The sequence below is a fragment of the Mirounga leonina genome, unplaced genomic scaffold, assembly GCF_011800145.1.
Source record: "Mirounga leonina isolate KUSES-001 unplaced genomic scaffold, KU_Mleo_1.0 Mir_165, whole genome shotgun sequence".
In the NCBI taxonomy this organism is placed as follows: domain Eukaryota; kingdom Metazoa; phylum Chordata; class Mammalia; order Carnivora; family Phocidae; genus Mirounga; species Mirounga leonina.
Genome location: NW_023270415.1, coordinates 79,235,944 through 79,255,876, shown reverse-complemented (window position 1 = coordinate 79,255,876; position 19,933 = coordinate 79,235,944). Strand labels below are relative to the sequence as shown.

Sequence of the window (19,933 nt, the reverse complement as noted above, 5' to 3'; positions counted from 1 at the left end):
TTACCTGTGATCCCACTACTCAGAGAGGACCAACATTAACTTGTTGGTATGCTATCCCTATATTTTTTCTCCATGTGAACATTTTTATGCAGTGAAATCCCAGTGTACGTTCAATCTGGTAATCTGCTTTTTTCATGTCACTTTTTCCCCATCTGTTCTAAGTCTAAATCTGAAACGTCTTGGAATACATTTGTCCGTCCCACGTTGGACGCTTCCTGAGTGCCCCCCACGTGCCCAGCGCTGTTCCTCGTTGAGTGGGAAGGACGCTGATGGCAGCCAGCACTGCTGCACGCTTCCTGAGCGCCAAGCACAGGCCGGGAGCCTCCATGAGACTTACCTGCTCCGCGCGCAGCTCCGTGGAGGGGAGCTAGGCTGGTCCAGCAGGAATCGCTAACATGAGTTGGGGGCCAGACCTTGTTCTGATTGTTTTACTTTCATTAGCTCATTTTTTCTCCACGACAACCCATTTTATAGATGAGCACACTGAGGCACGTGGAAGTGTGGTGACTTATCTAGGGATGCCCAACTAGAGCTAGGAGCTGAACCCAGGCAGTTTTCTCCTAAACCGGGCATTCTTAACCAGCATGGGCCCTCCCTCTCCAGGAAGTGGTGAGCTTCAAAGGCAAGGTCTGGCCCCTGTCTTGCAGTTGGTGGAAGAGTGAGCTGCTTGACACAGGCAGTGATGTTCTAACAGAGGTGGGCACTTCAGAGCCCAGAGGAGCAACGTGGGATGGGAAAGGCATCAGAGCAAAGAAGCTTCAGGGTTGGGTTGTGAAGGATGAGTCAGAATCTGCCATGTAGGAAGGTGGGCTGGGAGAGCTCGGTGGGGAAGCAGTGTGTGTGGATGGGTAACTGGGGCTCGGAGGGTGAGGCCAGGCGGCTCCAGACACTTCAGTGTTGTCGCGGCCCATCCTCTGGTTCAGCGGGAATGCACCCCAGAGCCCTCACCTGGTTCCTGCCCATGCGGGGGAAACCTGTGTTTGAAACATAGGCCTGCTGGAATCTTCGGGAGGGGCTTTTGCAGGGCCTCAGGGTCCTAGCCGGTGTTGGCACTTCATACCGAGGTTGGCCAGTCCTGCTAGAGAGGATGGCTAGGCTGGTTAAAGAAGTTAGCATGCACTTCGGTACCCTGGGGGTTTGGGACCTGGCCTTCCAGCAGGGAGGGCCCAAATGATGTTCTCCCTGGTGTCCCATAGCCTGGCATCTCGTATCCCCTTCCATTCTGAAATAATGCACTGGAGTGGAAAACAGAAGTAAAGAACAGAGTAAGTAGGTTAACGTGTATTTATAGACTGTGAATTACTGGGTTCTTGAGAGGATTTTGGTCCTCTCACTGGTTTGGGAGCCAAGGCGCTCGCTTCCATTGTGGAGTCGGGCTGGTGCAGCCCGGGAACACAGGCGGCGGGCAGTGTGACTCCCGGGGCTGCCGCTGAGGCCACAGGTCAGGTCAGCTTGTGATGCTGCATTAGTGTTTTCTGCCCGCACTCACAGGTGGAAGAATGCTCAGCACCCACGGAGAGTCTGTGCAGAAGACGGTAGGAAGGTGAAGGCAGGGCCAGCGCCGGCATCCCCACGGCCGCTACGCCGGCATGTACGGGCAGGTCCAGGGTCACCCGATCAAGTTCCCACTCCTTGTCTGTCTCTCTCTCTTTTTAAAGATTTTATTTATTGATTTATTTTAGAGAGAGAGAGAGAGCGTGCACATACAGAGAGGGGGAGGGCAGAGGGAGAGGGAAAAGCAGACTCCACGCTGAGTGCAGAGCCCGAGGCGGGTCTTGATCCCACAACCCCGAGATCATGACCTGAGCTGAAACCAAGAGTCGACACTTAACCGACTGTGCCCCCCAGGCGCCCCTCCCGCTCCATCTTTTTAACCTGCCTGGCTTCTCCCCACCTTCCCAGCTGTGTCTCAATAGCAGTCTCTCCAGGGCATTGCATCTTTGGCTGTGGGCAGGTCCCCCACTGTCCCGGTCTGTGGTCACTCTGCCCCATGTGGTCGTCAGTCTTATGTCCCAGGAGCCAGCAAGCCCCACGATCATCATCCCTTTCCCCACTACCCATCTTTCCCTCGGTCATTCTGAATTCATGTGGTGATGTGCATTTACGGAGCCTCTGCTTACCTGTGAACTAGTGGGATTGGGGATGCTGCGGTGGAGCTCGTACTTACTGAGCGCCGGTTGTATGCCACGTCTTGTCCGTACCAGCTAAACGACCTTGATCAAGTACCTTCACCTTCTTGGTTTCCTGTGGGGATGAGAGCCACTAGTCTGCTGGGTTGTGGCAATCGAGTGAGATCGCCTGCGTGTGGAAAGGGTCTGGCCTATTCGAGGTGTGCAGTGAGTACCTGAGTCAACAGAGGGACGTGGCATGGCTTCTAAGTGCCTTGTGTGGACACTGCCCCATCTGCTCCTGCTTGTTCGCACTCATCTCTGAGGGGCCACGGAGAGTAAGTGTGGTCTGGTAGGTGTGCTATGGCCAGAGCGCAGCAGCTGGTTCTGGAGGGACTGTGCCTGGGCCATGCACACTGTGTGGACCGTGTTTGCAGCGTGGGTCGGCCCTGTGTTCTTCAGTATGGGCCGGCGTCAAGCACTCCATCTCCCACTGGATTCTTCTGTGGGTGACTTCTGGGTCCCGAGAGCAGGACTTCATGTTTGCCTCTGCCTTGAGCTGCCTCCATGTGGGAAGTGGATGGGTATAGTGGCCCCGGAACCGTTGGCATGCTCTGGTTTTTGACCAGGGACAAGTGACTTAATCTCTCGAAGCCTTGGCTGCCTTATTCTGACAGAGGACATTTAGCACCGAGCACTGGTTCCCAGAAAGGTAAGTAAGCCAGAGATGGAAGCAGTAGCAAGTTGGGGGCTGACGGGTCTATGGGAGGAGGGGACGTAGCAGAGCCAGGGAGCTGGGCCCTGAGCGGGGAACCGCAGCAGGGCCTTCTCGGTGGAAGGAGGGGCCTGTTTGAATGCTCTCCTATCACCTGGTTGGCAAGCAGAGGGTCTCGCCTCAGGATGATGCGGATGGCCCAGCACGTGACCCTCGGCCTCTGACAGCGATAACAGCAGTTTACTCGTCACACATAGAGCCCCGGGGAGGAGGATACCACGTGCACACAGGGCCACGTGGGGGTGACCCCCAGGAACAGAGGGAAGCCAGGGGCTGCAGGAGGCAGGCTCTGTAGTCACAAGGGGGTGGGTGCCCCTGGTTCCTGTGGGAGGCTGTCATTGACTTGCTTGAATCAGTCCATGGCTGGCTGGGAACTGAAACCCGCCAGCTGGGGGTCAGCAGGGACTGCTCCCGGGAGGAGCATTGTTTGGGGGGGGGGCGGGGGAGCTGGGGGGACAGGGGCATTCATGGATGCAGGGTGGGGGCTGGACTTGTGGTGGGGCCGGTCCAGGCCCTCCTGGTTCCATGAGATGCTGAGGCAGCACTTGATGTTAGGCCTTGATTTCAGGCCTGAAGCAGGGGTTGTCTGGCAGGTGTGGGAGCCATGAAGGTGACACAGCTCCTTCCAAACCGCACAAATGGGGCCTCCCTGCCCTGCCTCCTTCCCGTCTCCCTTCCTCCCCTCAGTGCATTAGTGCCTTTAGTTTTTACAGCACTTCACAGATACTGCTGCCCTGTGATATGGGAGTTGTCACCCCATTTCCACACGGAGACACCTTGGCTCAAAGGCCTCATTACGCTCCGTCTGCTCCACTTAGTCAGAGGCGGAAAGGCATCAGACCCAAGGCCATCTGGCTCTGACCCGCAGGATCTCTCCAAGACGGAGGCGGATTTGTCGGACAGTGCAGGAGCCCCCTCTGCAGGCTCCGCAGGTCCCGGGCGCAGCACCCAGTCCTGGGTTTCTGATTTTGAATCCTTGTTTCCTGAAGAGGGTCTCTCCTACTCACTGTGCTTCTCCCACTCGACGTGGATCTGTTTCTCCTTAAGGTGACATGACCTAGAGAGTCCTTGTTGTGGGGGAATTCCGTTTAGCTCCGATTCTCTTTATAAGAGCAAAGGGTGCATTGATTTTGTTGGCGAGAGGAAGCCGAGCAGTAGGAGGGGGGATGCTCTGGCCCCCCGTGCCTTGCAATACCCATGAGTCTGGAATTTTCTTGGTACTTTGATCTATCACATTTTAAATGGTTTGCCTTTTCCTTTGCTTTTGGGGCTGCATCAGGATTTTTCAGGGGGATTGGTAAGTCACATACTGCCTCAGTTCCGCCATCCTTATCACCACTGTCATTGTCATTGTAGAAAAACTGTACGGTGACTTCTTGAGCTGGAACCTGGAAGAAACCCTTGCCCAGTTTCCTCTGCAGCCGGGGAAGGTGGCCACTTTTGTGGTCAACATCAAGGTGAAGTTGGATTTCTCGTGCCAGGAGAATCTCCTCCAAGACCTCAGTGACGGTAAGTCCCCCCCGCCCCCCAGTCTTCATCAGCAGGTCGTGGCTCCTTGGCCCCTGCTGCCTGCTCATTGTAACTTGCTTGCCAGTCATTAGCTCGAGCTGACTGAGACTTCTCCTGGGCACTCAGTTCGCCCACTGAGTTCCTCTATAGATCTGAAAGGAATAAAGGTACTTTCTTGTTAAATCATTTCTTAATTCACACTTTTTACTATTTTGTGCTCATTTGCCAGGAGGTCATCTTAAATTGGTGGAATTACTGCATTTTTTCAAATATAACTGCTGTGATCTAATTAGCTATGGTGATAAAGTTCTTCAGAGACTGGTGGTTTCTGCAAGGAGGTGGTGTCTGGAGAAAATGGGCATTTATACTCGTTGTAGCATTAGGACTAGCTGATTAGGAGTAGGGTTTACTGGATTAATTGTGTCAGATTACGAATGGGTGTATGCATTCATACGTTCATTTGGAGGCACCGTGGGGTGTATTAGTTAGTTCAGGCTGTCGTAACAAGATCCACAGACTGTGTCCACATGACAGAAACTGATTTCCCGAAGTTCCGAAGGCTAGAAGTCTGAGATCAGGGTGCTAAGCATGTTCTTATGAGGACAGCAACCCTGTTGGATTAGGGCCCCTCCCTTATGACCTCACTTAACCTTTATCACCTCCTCACAGGCCCTGTCTTCACATACAGGCACGTTTGGGGTTCAGGCTTCAACACAGGAATTTTGGGGGCCACAAGCATTGAGTTGAAGGGTATGGTTTGAGACAGTCAGCAGATTCTGTTGTTAGAACTTACTAACCGTGTAACTTTGGGTGAGCGACTTTGACTTCTCTTAGTCTCCTAGTTTATGAAACGATCATGAGCATCTCTAGGGTTGTGAGGATTTGCGTTCCACCTGCAGCCTGGTAAAGGTTCAACAAATGTTAGTTATGTTATGTTCCCCCATCACTCACCCTCCGTAGCATGACACGACATTTAACTGTCTCATATTATGAACCAAGCACTGGACTGGGCTCTTGGACCACAGGATGAGTAACGAGGAAGGGTCTATCTCCTGAAGGACAGTGATGATGATAGCAGCTAATATTTAAGAGGTTTACGTGAATCAACTCACTCAGTCCTCACAGCAACCATATTAGGTGCTAATAATGTCTCCACTTTACAAATGAGGATATTAAGGCCTAGAGAGGTTGAGTAATTTTTCAAAGGTCACACAGCTAGGGAGTGGCAGAACTGGGTTATGAATCCAGGCAGCCTGATTCCAGAGCCTGTCCTTGTAACTCTTCTGTGGCCCAGGGGGTCAGCCAGAAAAATAAGTATGGGATTAGAGCACCCCGAGACTCAGGGACATGATGAGATGCAGCTCACTTTATCTGGTGAGGTCCTGTAGGGGCTCCCAAAGTTGATGTGTGACTTGGTCCTGAACTGGGAAACTTCCTTGATGAAGAAGAAGCATGGGCCCCCCAGGCCTTGCAAGAAATCCACTGGTACAGAGGCCCAGAGGCCTGTCAGTTTTGAAGTGGGTATTACCTTCAGGGATGAGATGTCTGTCTGTCTGTCTGTCTCTGGGAATGGGACTCTGTTTCCCAGCCAGTCTCTCAGCTGTACGTGGGTGCTCAGGAATGATGCTATCCCATTGAATTCGAGAGACAAAGCTTAGTTACGGTTTCATGTTCCCGTGACAGGGACTGTCTTCTTCCCTCTTGTGCCCCTGAGGCATCTCTGGCCACACTGGCCACCTTGTCCCCAGAGTGTGCCCAGCTGTCCTGCCTGAGGGCCTCACCCGAATCGCTCTCTCCCACAATCTGCACACCCACACTTCACTGTTCAGACGGCAGTTTGGAAGTCTCCCCTGCAGAGAGGCGCCCCGAGCATGTCAGCTGGATCAGCACCCCATCCCTCGCCATTCTTGTCGAAGCACCTGCGTTCTTAACTGCACTTGTTCCTGGAAGTGTCATGTTGGTTTTTCCTGTCCATCTGCCTCCATCCTCTAGATGAGAAGTTTCGGGGAACAAGGACCCCATGTGTCCTATTCAGCCTGTATTCACACTATCCAGGCCACAACGGAGAAAGAGCCTTTGCACATTTGTAGTCAGGATGAGTGAGTGAGTGCCTCTTCCCCATCTCCTTCCCTTGGTGAGGGGGCTCCACATTCAACGTCATCTCCTCTCAGGGCCCCACGTTGGAGCACTGTCATCCTGGGTGTTAGGGCTTCAGCGTAGGAATTTGGGGAGGACACAGACAGTCCATAACACTCGTCATGAAATTTGCTCTCCTGTGCACTCTCTAGTGTTTAACTGTACGAGCTTCCTTGTATAATAATAATATTTGATTAACATTTTTTTGGGTATATTATTAACAAAGGTAGAAAAGGAAATTTACTGTTGGACACATTAGAAACTGTGAAAATGGGGCGCCTGGGTGGCTTAGTTGGTTAAACGACTGCCTTCGGCTCAGGTCATGATCCTGGAGTCCCTGGATCGAGTCCCGCATCGGGCTCCCTGCTCAGCAGGGAGTTTGCTTCTCCCTCTGACCCTCCCCACCTCATGCTCTCTGTCTCTCATTCTCTCTCTCAAATAAATAAATAAAATCTTAAAAAAAAAAAAAAAAAAGAAGAAACTATGAAAATGTCAAGTGGATTTAACATTATACCAGGGCTTAAAGAATATCAGGTAAGATGGATTTTTTTTCTGTTTGTAAACTGCTTGATACCACCAGACTACATTTTTCTGCAAGTAGAGGGTTACGGGCAGAGGTTCTGACTTTTCTTTTTCCCAGGAAGGGAGTTTGGCAGAATGAATGGTGCCTCACAGCTGTCCAGGGAGTGCTTGATTAGCTCTCGTCCCAGGGGCATGTCCGGGCTAGTAGACTTCCAGCCGAGCTACCTGGCTGTGAGGAGTCAAGGACCAAGGACGGGGTGTTGAGTTGGCTACCTGCCAAAGGGGGTGGCGCGCTCTCCCTGAGAGACAGGACAGGAGGCCTCCAGGGGAAACCGTACCTTTCTTGCTTGTGGTGGCTCTGTGAGTTCATGTGCTCAGGCAGACAGGCTTTGTTAGGTTACTGTGTTTCTGCCTTTTGTTACAGAGCTCTGGAGCATTGCCTTTGCCTTTCCAAGCTGGAAGGAAAACTGTAGTCCGAGATTCGTAGCCTGGGAATACCTTCTTCTGTCCTTTAAAATAAAACCAGATCAAAGGGAGCTAGGATCACGATCACTAAGTGGTTTGTAAATAAGACTGGCCTGATTTCCCATCAGTTAGCTACAGCACATGTGTGCGATAGAACATGGTGGTTACTAACCAGATGCCCTCTTTACTGATGATGGTTGTTTCCACAGCATATTGTAGGATTTGAGGCACAGAATCTTAATGTCCACAACCAGGGCAAGTCTTATAGAGGAGAAAAGGTGGGCATCAAGGCCCACAAAGGACCTTCCAGGGTCTGGTGAGCGGATGATGCACTGTATGTGTAGTTTAGGCTAAGGAGTCAAGAATTTAAGAAAACACACAAAAAAGAAAACAAACTCCCCCAGACTCTCAAATACAGAGAACACACTGTTGGTTGCCTGAGCGGAGGTGGCTGGGGGGCCGGGTGAAGTAGGCAAAGGGGATCAAGAGCGCGCTGACCCGGACCAGCAGCGGCTGGTGGATGGAAGTGCTGAGTCGCTGTGCTGCACGCTGGGCTGATACTGCACCGTGCCCTGACTACATTGGCCTAACACCAGGGAGGCCGTGGGTAGCCCTGCCTGGAGACAGCCGTGACCTCCGCGGCAGTGGCCTCTGGGGACCGGGAGGTGACCCGCGTGCAGCTCTCAGTCTGACATGTTCAGAAACCTTCATCCAGGGAGCACTTGTGGACCCAGTTTGCTTTTCCAGCATGGACTCAGATTACCGAAATCAGATGCCATTTTAAGAATTTAGAACAACTAATACCGCTATCATGCAAGCCAGGACCCTGGGTTCCGTGTGGGCTGTAGGCACGTGGCAGAGAGGTAATATTTGTCGAGCGATGTCAGGTGCTGCATGTAAGCCTGGACTGGCCACTTGATTTGGACTCTTTCTGTTTAACCTTCCCAACAGCTCTGGAAAGTAGATGATTTTACAAAATGATTCCCCTTTTGTAAAACAGGTGGGAGGACGGTTATAGATGAAAGGAGATTGAAGAGAAATTGAACAATGAAAGCTATATGCAATCCTCATCTTACCTGGATTTAATAAAAAGACTTGAAGGACATTTTTGGGACCTCGGGGTTCTGGATGGGGCACGGGAGCAAGGACCTTCCTTGGCAGCCACCCTGCACAGCTGAGGAAGTGAGGGGCGGGCTCACACACTCTCTGAGTCCCTGAGGGAGAAATCCCAGGCTCTCGGCGTTGAGCTGTGCCGAGGGGTGGGAGGGGTGACACGGCCCTCCTCAGCATGTCCACTTGCAGAGTTTTTTGCTTCTGTGGTATTCGGGCTCTTCTCCACTAGACTCCTGGACCTCCACAGAGGCTCTCTCATTTGTGGGTGATTGTCTAAATCAGCGTGCTTTGAGGGGAAGATGGTAGAAAACTCTTACTCCTCTATGATGACGATGCCACTCTCTGCAAAAGTAGTTTTGAACTGCTTTTAGTAATTCTTTTGATAGAGATAATATTGGTATTGGTATTCGGAAACTATGTATTGATGTGGAATAAAGTGAGTAATTTTGTGACAATCTGATTCTAGCATCTGGTCTTGAACTAGGATTCTCGTATGGAAGAAAGGAGGTAATAGATGTAAGAGAATAGAGATTAAGTAAAAACCTTGTAGTCCAGGCCTTGAATAAAAGTAACAGCATGAAAGGGGCGCCGGGGTGGCTCAGTCGTTGAGCGTCTGCCTTTGGCTCAGGTCATGATCCCAGGGTCCTGGGATCGAGCCCCACGTCGGGCTCCCTGCTCCACGGGGAGTCCGCTTCTGCCTCTCCTGCTCCCCCTGCTTGTGTACAAGCACATGCACTCTCTCTCTCTGTGTCTCTCAAATAAATAAAATCTTAAAAAAAATGAAATTATGAGGTATTTAAAAATAAGTCTGCCTATCTGTCTGCCCTGTATGCGGCCAAGGCCTGGAAACTGACCATCGCCCAGAGCAGGGAGCTTTCCGAATCCCCACATGGCGGTCGGGAAGCCAGGGCTCCTTGGAGCGGGCCCGTCCCTGGTCTGGAGCAGGAAGTGTAGTCGGACGGTCTTGACACGTGGCGTGAGACCTCTAGCGAGGACGCTGTCAGAGTGAACTGAGGTGGTGTCAGGCGGACCTACCGAAGGTGCTGCTGCCGACAGTTTGAGGATCGCCAAGGGTGACGGCCGTTTCAGTCCTGCGCTCTTCGTGCTGCTAGAATCTTCCACCTTTGCACGTGACAGGGAACAAGTTCATTATTTTGGACATGATAAGTAATGGGTGTTTATTCTGCTTTTCCATGCTTGTGTACTGTTGGACCCCCCAGCAGTGGATGAGGGGGTTTCTCTTTACCCAAGTGCTCCAGCTAACGGTTGAGGAGGGATGATGGAATTGGAATACCATCATTTTGCGGTCCCTGATAGATGAGTGGACCAAAACTGTGAGCATCCACCTAGCAGAGACCACCAGCCATTACGTTCCTCCTTGGGGGGAGAACACACACCTCCCAAACATCGCACCTGAGACCCATCAGTGCTTTGGATCCAGCTACCGATTTGCAGGGACTCGGACGACAGAAAAACTCGTTAACCAGCACCAGTCCAGACTAGGGCCACCTCTACAGCCCAGCAACCTGCTTTCTTCAAGGGGAAAGTGTAAGGGGAAACCGGGGTGGAGTCGGGGACAGCTGCACAGGAGGGTGAAGGTGTCAGTACCACTCAAGGGCACACTTAAAAATGATTCAAATGGTAAATTTGACATGATGTATATTTCACCCCCACTCAAAGGGGTAAAAGGGCTTCCTGGAGTTGAACTTTGCTAACTTAAAACAGTACATTTAAACACCATATTTGAAAACACACCGCACAGTTAAGCACAAGCACTCTTGGCTCTGTGCTTGGCTCTGGGGTTGCGAGACAATTAAGAAAAGCACGGAGGGCGCCTGGGTGTTTCAGTCGGTTAAGCTTCTGCCTTCAGCTCAGGTCATGTTCTCCGGGTCCTGAGATCGAGTCCTGCATCGGGCTCCTCGCCCTGCCGCTCTGCCTACTTGTGCTCTCTCTCCCTCTCTCTGTCAAATAAATAAAATCTTAAAAAAAAAAAAAAAAAAAAAAAGCATGGAAATGACTGCCGTGAGGCCAGGGCAGGGTGAGCTTCAGGGGAGGGAGGATGTTGTGATGGGGATGAGGCCAGATGAAGGCTCCCGGGGGGCTGGCAGAACCCCATTGCTTGAGCCATGTGGTGATTCCAGTAGATCTTCATTCAACAACATACTTTATGCAGCTTGGTCAGTGTTCTGTTTTACCATAAAATGTTTCTAAAAGAACAAAAACATTGAAATGTTTTCATAACACTGCTTTTGCATGAGAGCTTTTTCATTGGACCAGATTGAAAAATTACATTTATCCATGAAGTTTTTCATCCAGGCATTGTCTTGAAGATCACATCAGGACGCTGCGCGTGCCTTTTTCTGGGGGAATGTTTGAGCATAATGAACTTTTAGCGAGATTGAAGAGCTAGTGTTTTGATTTTACTGGGGTTGATGCTTTGGATGGAAACCGTCCTCTGGGTTTCTGCTTCTGGAAAGTGAATGAAAGCATCACCTGCTTTGGGTTTCCTTTTTAGTCAGTTAATTTGGTTTTCTCTTTCTGTACACTTTTTTGGCTCTCAGTTTTTAGGAGAAACGTGAGCTTTCTCTGCTGACCATTTCTGTTGGACATGATAACCGAATGTGGCATTTCCGTTTGACTGTGGGCCATGGCGATGCTTAGCAGCACAGACCAGGCGAGACGAGACGGCCTCGCGTCCAGCCAGTTTTGCCACACAGGAGCCTGAGTCCCAGAAGGCGAAATGATTTGTTCAACATAATAGTGCCAGGGGCCCTGCTTACTGCAGGGAGTTTGTCCTGCTGTTCTGTGCCCCTTCCCTCCCTTAGGGAACAAACAGGACGATGTTTCCAGGCTCATGTTTGGGGTGGCTGTAGAGAATGGAATGTTGTAGTTCTGTGGACACATGGAGACTTGGCAATTTTCATAATGGGCATGTGGTACTAGTACATGGGAAGCGTCTTACCCATGGCAGGGTGGAGGGCGGGAGGGGGTGATGCTAGATCCTGTCCTTTAGATTATCCACTGCTTTTGCATCTTGAGAAGGAACCAGCTGACACTGCTAAGCAGAATTCACTGTTTCATGAACTTTGATGCTGTGGGGAGAGGGTGCTTCTCTGCCTCATAGAGGCCCCTCCCCCCCATCCATTCAGAGGCTGCGGACAAACGTGGGTCTTGTCGCCTGCTGCCGGCCGGCCATCCTCCAGTCCTCTTCACAGAGGCCACTGGGCAGAGATGTTCTCAGCTTCCTTCTTGTATCTGGGGTATGTTTGTATTTCCGTCTGTTTGATCTTGGAGGAGGAGGTCTCTCTAATCAGAGGTGAATTCTTTGACTTGCGTTCAGGATCCTCTCTCTTTGGACCTTTCAACTTGACCACTGGTTTTTTAAGTCATGGTCCGCGGACAGCATGCACCAGAGGCTGCTTGATAACATGGAGCTTCCTTGGCCTGCCAGCCCTTCTGAATTCACCTCCAAGGGCCCTGGGCTGGGGTCTGTGTTTCTGACAGGGTTTCCTGGGGATTCCTCTGCACACCGAGATCTGAGCAGTTTTGTACCAGTCCCTCAGTAAATATGCTCAATATTGATCTTAAAATCTAGGTAACAGAGAACAAACCCTTTCCTCAACCATGGCTTTCTCCCCAGCTACTGCTTTTCCCTTCTCTTCCCTGTCCCTGTCCTCCTCAGGCTGCTGAGGCCAGGCCTGTCTCTGGGTTAGGGCACCACTCATCAGCCCCTGTGAGGTCTGGGTGCCCCTTCCTCCCTCCACACTCACCTGCACTGGTTCTGTCTTTTTGTCTGTATCCCAACTAATGACATTCCTAACAGTTGGACCTTAGCCCCTTTTTTTGAAAGTCATATTGTTCTAAATGATTTTAACAGCTTCCCAAACCTACAATTCCAACTTGTGCTGAGACTCTAAAATCTTTATTTCTGCTCCTGAATGCCACAGCTCTATTTTTAGCTGGCTTCCTGACATTGTCACCTGGCAGTCCCCAAAGCAGCTCATGTGCAACCCATGCAGACCCCGATACGCTGCAGCTCACCCAGACCTGCGCCTCTTCCTTTGCTTCCTCTGTGGATGAGAGCTGTCACCGAGTGCTTGGAAGTGGACTGTTCTGTCGCTGCTAAAGCTCCATCCGCTCCCCACCGAGTCCTGTCTGTCTGTCTCCTAAACGTCCCTGTGACCCTCCCCCTCTGCCCGAGAACCACTGTAAGAACCTACAAGTCTCCCGCCACTGGCCTTGCCTTCTGGAATCCATCCTCTGTTCTGTTTTTGCTTTTTCTTGAAAACAAATGTGCTTCTGACTTTGGAGTGTAACATCCAAATAATCTGGTCCCAGCTGACCCCCTGCCCTCCTGGCCTCATTTTTGCTGGGGCCCCCCTGCGTTTCATACTTTGGTTGTTCTGAAATACTGTGTTGAGTCGCTGCCTTTTCCTCCCCTTGCAATGCCTGTCAGCCTTCTCCTGCTGGCCCCAGCTTTGGTCACTTCCTCTTTGAAGGCCTCTGCTGGCCTGGGTGTTACTTGGGCACCTTCAAGTGCTATTAGTTTCTTCCATACTGTTCCAGCACCCAGCACAGGGCCTGGCTCAGAGAAGATTCCCAGCAAATATTTACTGAATGAGGGATGACAGGCATGTCGTGACGCCACATTGAGTGTTCCTGACCCTGAGGTCAGGGAAGGGAGAGCTGTCTTGGCCGGATGATCAGACTTCTGGATGCAGGGCCCTCGAATGGTGCCTCACTGAAGGGTAAGCTGGACACCAGAGGGTAGGGATGGAGGTGATGGGATAGAGGACTGGGCGGAGAGAGAGGATCTGGGTAGGATGGTGGGGCAGGTGGGCTGTGGGAGGTCTAAACTCCAGAGAAGCACCATGGGCTTTATTGGAAGGTCCTGAAAATCCATAGAGAGCGTTTCAGAAGGTTGATGTGATGGAGATTGTTTTGAGAAGGTGGGTGGGTGGATTCATCTGGATGTGGTAGGTGACAGGTGTAACAGCTCAAGGGTGAGGCATGGAGGTCTTAAGCAGGGGAGAGCCTGGTTGGCTGGGGAGGAGGGCCTCGTGCAGGAAGGAGACGCCAAAGACCTTCCCCGCTGGGCAGCCTTCCCTGAAAGACTTCATGTATGTTTGCGGCCCAGAGTTTAGTAGCTGGCCAAGCAGTTTGGTGAGCTCCTGTTAGAATTTATTCTGTTCCCTGTGGAAAAATCCATTTTTTCTTGCCTGAAATGCCTCATGCTTATTATGATTAAGACAAGCTCTGCCTATGGGAAGGTGGACACGTTCAGTTCTTTGTCCACAGTTGGAGACTTATATTAAACCGTATTTCCAGGGCGCCTGGGTGGCTCAGTCCGTTAAGCTTGAGACTCTTGTTCTCAGCTCAGGTCTTGATCTCATGGTTGTGAGTTCAAGCCCTGCATTGCCCTGTGCTGGGCTCCATGGGAGCCCCCTTAAAAAACCCAAAAAACCCCAACCCTGTATTTCCATCTGGCATTTCATTATGTTTTTCTTCTTCACAATTTCATGATAACGGGTCCTTCAGCTTACCCTTGCGGCCCGGGGCCGAGAGCTGCCGCTGTGGGATGTCCTGCATTCCCTCTTATGCTGGTGCCTTCCCCCCGCACTGCGCTCTGAGAGTGGGGCGCTAGTCCAGGTCTTGGTCATGGTCTGCTGCTCTCTTTGAAAAGAAATACGAATTCTTGGAAATCTCAGTCTTACAAAGAGAAGTGACTCACTCTGAATTATCCAGAAATCAAAGGTGGTGGAATCTTGATGCCATATCTCTTTTCTCTTTACAATTCCTCGATGCCCGAGGCTTTCACAGACATGAGATCTTATGAGGGTGGCCAAGGATCTTATTGAATCGTGGGTTTTTTCTGAGGCTAGAGAGTATCAAGGATGGCAAGAGCTCACCATGTTGAGGGCATGTCCTGTTGGTCCTCGCAGATCTGTTGCCATACCCCTGAGCTGTGGCGCTGCGTCCCCTCAGGTGGCGTTTGGCCCTCGCAGCTCTGTGGCGTCTCTCTCCTGGCGCGGGTCCCCAGCTGCTGCGACCGTGACTGCAGTTTGGTCGTCCTCGCGTACGCGTCTTACGGGCGGGGCTGGCATCATCGGTGTCTTTTAATTCCAGCGCCTCGCTCTGTGCCTAGAGCTCTCCGTTTCCTCTGCCGAGTCGCCCTTGTCCCCTTCAGCCTTGCACACGGAATTCCTCAGGGCTCCTCCCCAGGCCCTCTTGTATTTTCTGAGTTCCCTCTTTCTCAAGACTCTCTCCTGTGTTCACGTAGCTTCAGTAACCATCCCACCCAGGCCGGATGTCCTCTCTGCACTCTTGGTCCATGTATGTGACCACGTGTCCCGTGAAGCTCTGAATCAGGGGGGCAGGTGAATCTGGGTGGAGGTTTGGCTGGCGGCTGTTCCCCAGCGGTGGTGGGTTTCCATCAGCGCCCTCAGGCACAGTCTTTGCTGATTCTTGCCTTGCAGGTTAGGGCTTTGGTCTCGCAGGGAGAGGGGAGAGGCTGGGGCTAGTGCAGTGGCTGGCATTTCCCTCCCAGCCAGCTCCAAGGAGGCATGGTTTCAGGATCCTACAGCAGCCCCCAGGAGCTTTACACTCTTGGAGCCCAGGCAAGGCCTTTAGCCATTCATGAGCCATTTCTAGCTGAACCTTTTTACTGGCTTCTGTGGTGTCGAGCAGAGGCCCATGTGGGCAAATGCTGGGGGCCCTGCTTCTCAACAGAGATTTCAGGTTAGTTTTCCCTGTGACTTTGGTTATCTGATCAGTTTGGGAAAAGTTGGTTTTCAGTTTATCCAGCTTGTTCTTTTTTCTTTTCTTTTCTTTTTTTTTTGCAAACCTAAAACAATCTTTTATTTAAATTCAGCCATGGATTCTTTACACGAAAACCACGGGAATGTGAGCGGAAGCCTGTATCCAGCTTTTTTCTTAAGGGTGGGAGCAGTGCTGTTTTCAGTTCTGTACATCTCCGAGCTGAACTCAGAAATCCACCTCCTGGGTTGTAATGCAGACCTGCAGTCATTTTCAGACTGTGTTGGCCATTCGTCAGATCACACTGCTTTTGTTTTGTGTTCAGTGGGTTATCTGCTTCCTTTCTGAAGGGCAAGGTTACCGACGCACCAGACAGCCTGCCCGATGTTGTGTTCAGCCCTTATTGCCCACCGGCCTTCTGGCTCCCCAGCGATAACTTCACAGCTTAGTGGCTCGGCCTGGGGAGAGGTCAGTTTGCCTGGCTTCCCCGGAGCTCTCAGGAGCACATCTGTGGGTGAGAAAAAGCTTCACAACACCCTGAAGCTGAGTTCTTGCCCCAGACCTCTGTCTAGTAACCTGTGGAGGTGCCCGTATCCCCGGGCCACTGTTAGCTACCCGTGGGTAGGTTGACTCCGTTCTCTGTTGTAAATTCAGGTGGGAAGATAACTTTCTAAACCACCAGGATAGAATGAAAACCCAGCTGGCTGTCATTCATCAGCAACAGGTGATCCTTTGCCGGCCGCTGGAGCTGAAGCCTTCAGGACCATTGATCTCCCTGCTCTCATTACTGCCTTCCCAGCCAAGCTGGTGGGGATTTGCTGGTAAGCAAATTAGGTAGGTGTTCAGTAGAGGGGATTCAGGAGGTTTTGTTTTTCCAAAGAGAAAGGGATGATTTTTATAGATCACTGTAGGCCGGTTTGCTGTGAGCTCTGCCTGTTGATCGCACCACGTCTTGTTAGGTTTGTCTCCTAAGTATCGCCGGGCCTTCTCTTTAACCCTTTCCACCGTTTTAGGGTTCTGGTTGGTCTCCCAGCAGCTCACTGTGCTCTCTGTCCTTCCTGGAGCAAAACCTGTGTCGTCCTTTTGGATGACTTCCCAGAGCTTGGCATTGACTCTGGATCAAGGCCCTGGTGTGGCTTATGTGGTCTGGCCCTCGTGGCCTGTTTACCCTCAGCCGAGCCTCTTCTCTCTCACTGAGCTCGTATTTCAGAAACACGAAATCACTTGTGTCTCTCTAACTTGCCGTGCTCTCTCAGGCTTACTGTTTGGGGCCTGGCCAGTAGCTCTCTGACTTGGCTGCACTTTGGAATCATGGGGGCGGGGGGAAATCTTTAAAACCTCTTCCTGACCCCCACCCCCAGACATGGTGGCTCGATGGGCGTGGGGTGTGACCTGGGCCTCCCCGGGTTTTTAAAGTGTGCCAGATGATTCTTGTGTGCAGCCACGTGGGGGAGCCACTGATAGGGACTGTCTTCCCTCTGGTTGGAAAACTCCGTCCTCGTCTCAGGCCGGTTGTACCAGACTCTGGGCCTCTCCAGGCAGACGCAGCTGCTGCTCATTATGCATTTCCTGCGGGGGCAAGTCTCCTCTCTAGACTACCGTTAAGGTTTTTAGACATTGTCCTTTGATTTTCCATGTATATTTTAGATTCAGTTTGTCAGAGTCCTCAAAGTAGTCTGTTAGAATGCTGAAGGGTCTGTGTTGACCTGTACATCAATTTGGGGAAAAATTGACATTTTTATGGGAGTCTCATATCTATCAATATTGTCCATTTATTTATCATCTCGAGTGTCTTTCAATAACACTTTAATTTTCTCTATAAAGGTCTTAAAGTATTTTACTAGACTTATTCCCAGATCCTTATTTTTGTTAAAAAGGTATTTGAGTCTTTTTACAGAAATACGATTTATATGAAGTAACGAGCACAGATGTTACATATACAGCTGGATGAATTTTTATTTTTAAGATTTTATTTATTTTAGAGAGAGAGAGAGAGTGTGGGAGGGGGGAGGAGGTGAGGGAGAGAGAATCTCAAGCAGACTCCCTGCTGAGCACAGAGCCCGACAGGGGCTCAGTCTCACAACCCTGAGACCACGACCTGATCTGAAATCAGGAGTCAGACCCTTAACCGACTGAGCTGCCCAGGCGCCCCCGGATGAATTTATATTTTTATACTCCTTCATCCTTGCAACCAGCGCCCAGAACCGGATGGGGTAACTTGCACCTCTCCGGTTTCCTCGAGTCTTGTCACCGGTGAGAACTCCGCACAGAGAGGACTGTAACTGTGACTTCTGTCATCAGACATTAGTTTTGACTGTTCTTGACTCAGGGAAGAAATAGAGTATAAATAGAGTATACACTCCTGTGTCCTTTTTATTTTATTTTTTTGCTTTTGCTTTTGCCGAGATTCCCACATGTTGTTGCGTGTTGTGTTCCTTTTTATTGCTGGATGCTATTCCACTGTGTTAAAATACCACAATTGATCCACTCGTGATGGGCGTTTGAGTTGTTCCCAGCTTTTGGCCATTATGAATAGCTGTAATTTTTCTGGCACAGGTATTTGGTGGACATGAACCCACATAAGCCTATGAGTGGTTTTGCTGGATTGTAGATCATATGTATGTTTAGCGTTTACAGATTTATAGCCATCCAGATTGTCAATGTGCTTGTTTGGATTTACACACACATCATCTGCGTGAGAATTCTGCTGCTCTGGATCAGTCTTTTAAATTTTAGCTCTTCTGGGGGTGCCTGGGAGACTCAGTTGTTAAGTGTCTGCCTTCGGCTCAGGTCGTGATCCCGGGGTCCTGGGATCAAGTCCCGCATCGGGCTCCCTGCTCAGTGGGAAGCCTGCTTCTCCCTCTCCCTCTGCCTGCCTCTCTGCCTACTTGTTCTCTCTATCTCTCTGTCAAATAAATAAATAAATAAAATCTTTAAATTTTAGCTCTTCTGGTCCATGTGTGGTGGTATTTCAGTCTGGTTTTAATTTGCCTTTCCCCGATAACTAATGATGTTGCCCAGTAAAAACGGAAGAATATATTTTAACAGACATGTCACACGATTGCATGTCCGAATGATAAATAAGCATATGAAAGGTGTGCAGTTACCGGTTTTAATTTTTTGCAGCTTTATTGAGATACAATTGACACATGGTACTGTAAGCTGCAGTGTCCTGATTTGATTCACTCCAAAATGATGACCACCTTAGCTTTAGCTGACTTCTCCATCACACCCATAATGAATTCCTTGTTTGTGGTGAGAACATTTTTTAAGTTTTTATTTAAATTCCAGTTAACATACAGTGTAATTAGTTTCAGGTGTACAATACAGTGATTCAACACTTCCATAGAACACAGTGCTCATCACAACAAGTGCCGTTCTTCATCCCCATCACCTGTTTCTCCCATCCCCCCCATCCCCCCACCTCCTCTCTGGTAACCACCAGTCCGTTCTGTATTGTTAAGAGTCTGTTTCTTGGTTTACCACTCTGTTCCCCACCCATCTGCTCATTTGTTTCTTAAATTCCACATATGAGTGAAATCATACGGTATTTGTCTTCCTCTGACGGACTTATTTCGCTTAGCATAATACCCTCTAGTTCCATACATGTCATTGCAAATGACAAGATTTCATTCTTTTTGATGGCTGCATACTATTCCATTGTATATATATACCACATCTTGATGCATTCATCAGTTGATGGACACTTGGACTCTTTCCATAATTTGGCTATTGTTGATAATGCTGCTCTGAACATTGGGGTGCATGTATCCTTTGAATCAGTATTTTTGTATTCTTTGGGTAAATCTTTAGGAGTACAATTGCTGGGTTGTAGGGTAGCTCTATTTTTAACTTTTTGAGGAACCTCCATACTCTTTTCCAGAGCGGCTACACCAGCTTGCATTCCTATGTGGTGAGAACACTTAAGATCTACTTTTGTAGCAACTTTAAGTATGTAATATGCAACAGTTTAATATGTTATGTTATATATAATCACAGTGCTGTGCACTAGATCCCCAGAATGTATTTATCTTCTAATTGAAAGCTTGTACCCTCAACCGACATTTCCCCCTTTCCCTACCTCTCAGCTCCTGATAACCATCAGTCTCTGTTTTTATGAATTTGGCTCTTTTAGATTCCACATATAAGTGATATACAGTATTTCTTTCTTGGACTTATTTCACTTAGCATAATGCTGTCAGGGTCCATCCATATTGTTGCAAATGGCAAGATTTCCTTTCTTATGGAATAATGTTGGATTGTATATATACCACAACTTCTTCATCCCATTCCTCTGTAGATGGATATTTAAGTGGTTTTAGTATTTTGGCTATAATGTTACGATAAGCATGGGAGTCAGATACCTCCTTGAGATCCTATTTTCATTTCCTTAGGGTATGTATTCAGAAGAGGGGTTGCTGGATCATAAGGTAGTTCTAAATTTTTGAGGTGTCTCCATACTATTTTCCACAGTGGCTGCACCAATTTACATTCCCACCAACAGTGCACAGGGGTTTCCTTTTCTTCATACCCTCGGCAACCTGTACGT

General features: G+C 49.8%; 1 protein-coding gene across 5 annotated transcripts in view; it reads left to right on the top strand.

The window, feature by feature from the left end:
- Positions 1 to 19,933, top strand: part of TRAPPC9 (trafficking protein particle complex 9) — a 545,767-nt gene that overhangs the window by 138,015 nt on the left and 387,819 nt on the right. For all 5 annotated transcript variants that reach the window (XM_035012000.1, XM_035011999.1, XM_035011998.1 and 2 more), the window contains one exon: positions 4,240 to 4,392. In XM_035012000.1, the coding sequence (XP_034867891.1) occupies positions 4,240 to 4,392 (153 nt within the window). The remainder of the gene's footprint in view (positions 1 to 4,239; positions 4,393 to 19,933) is intronic.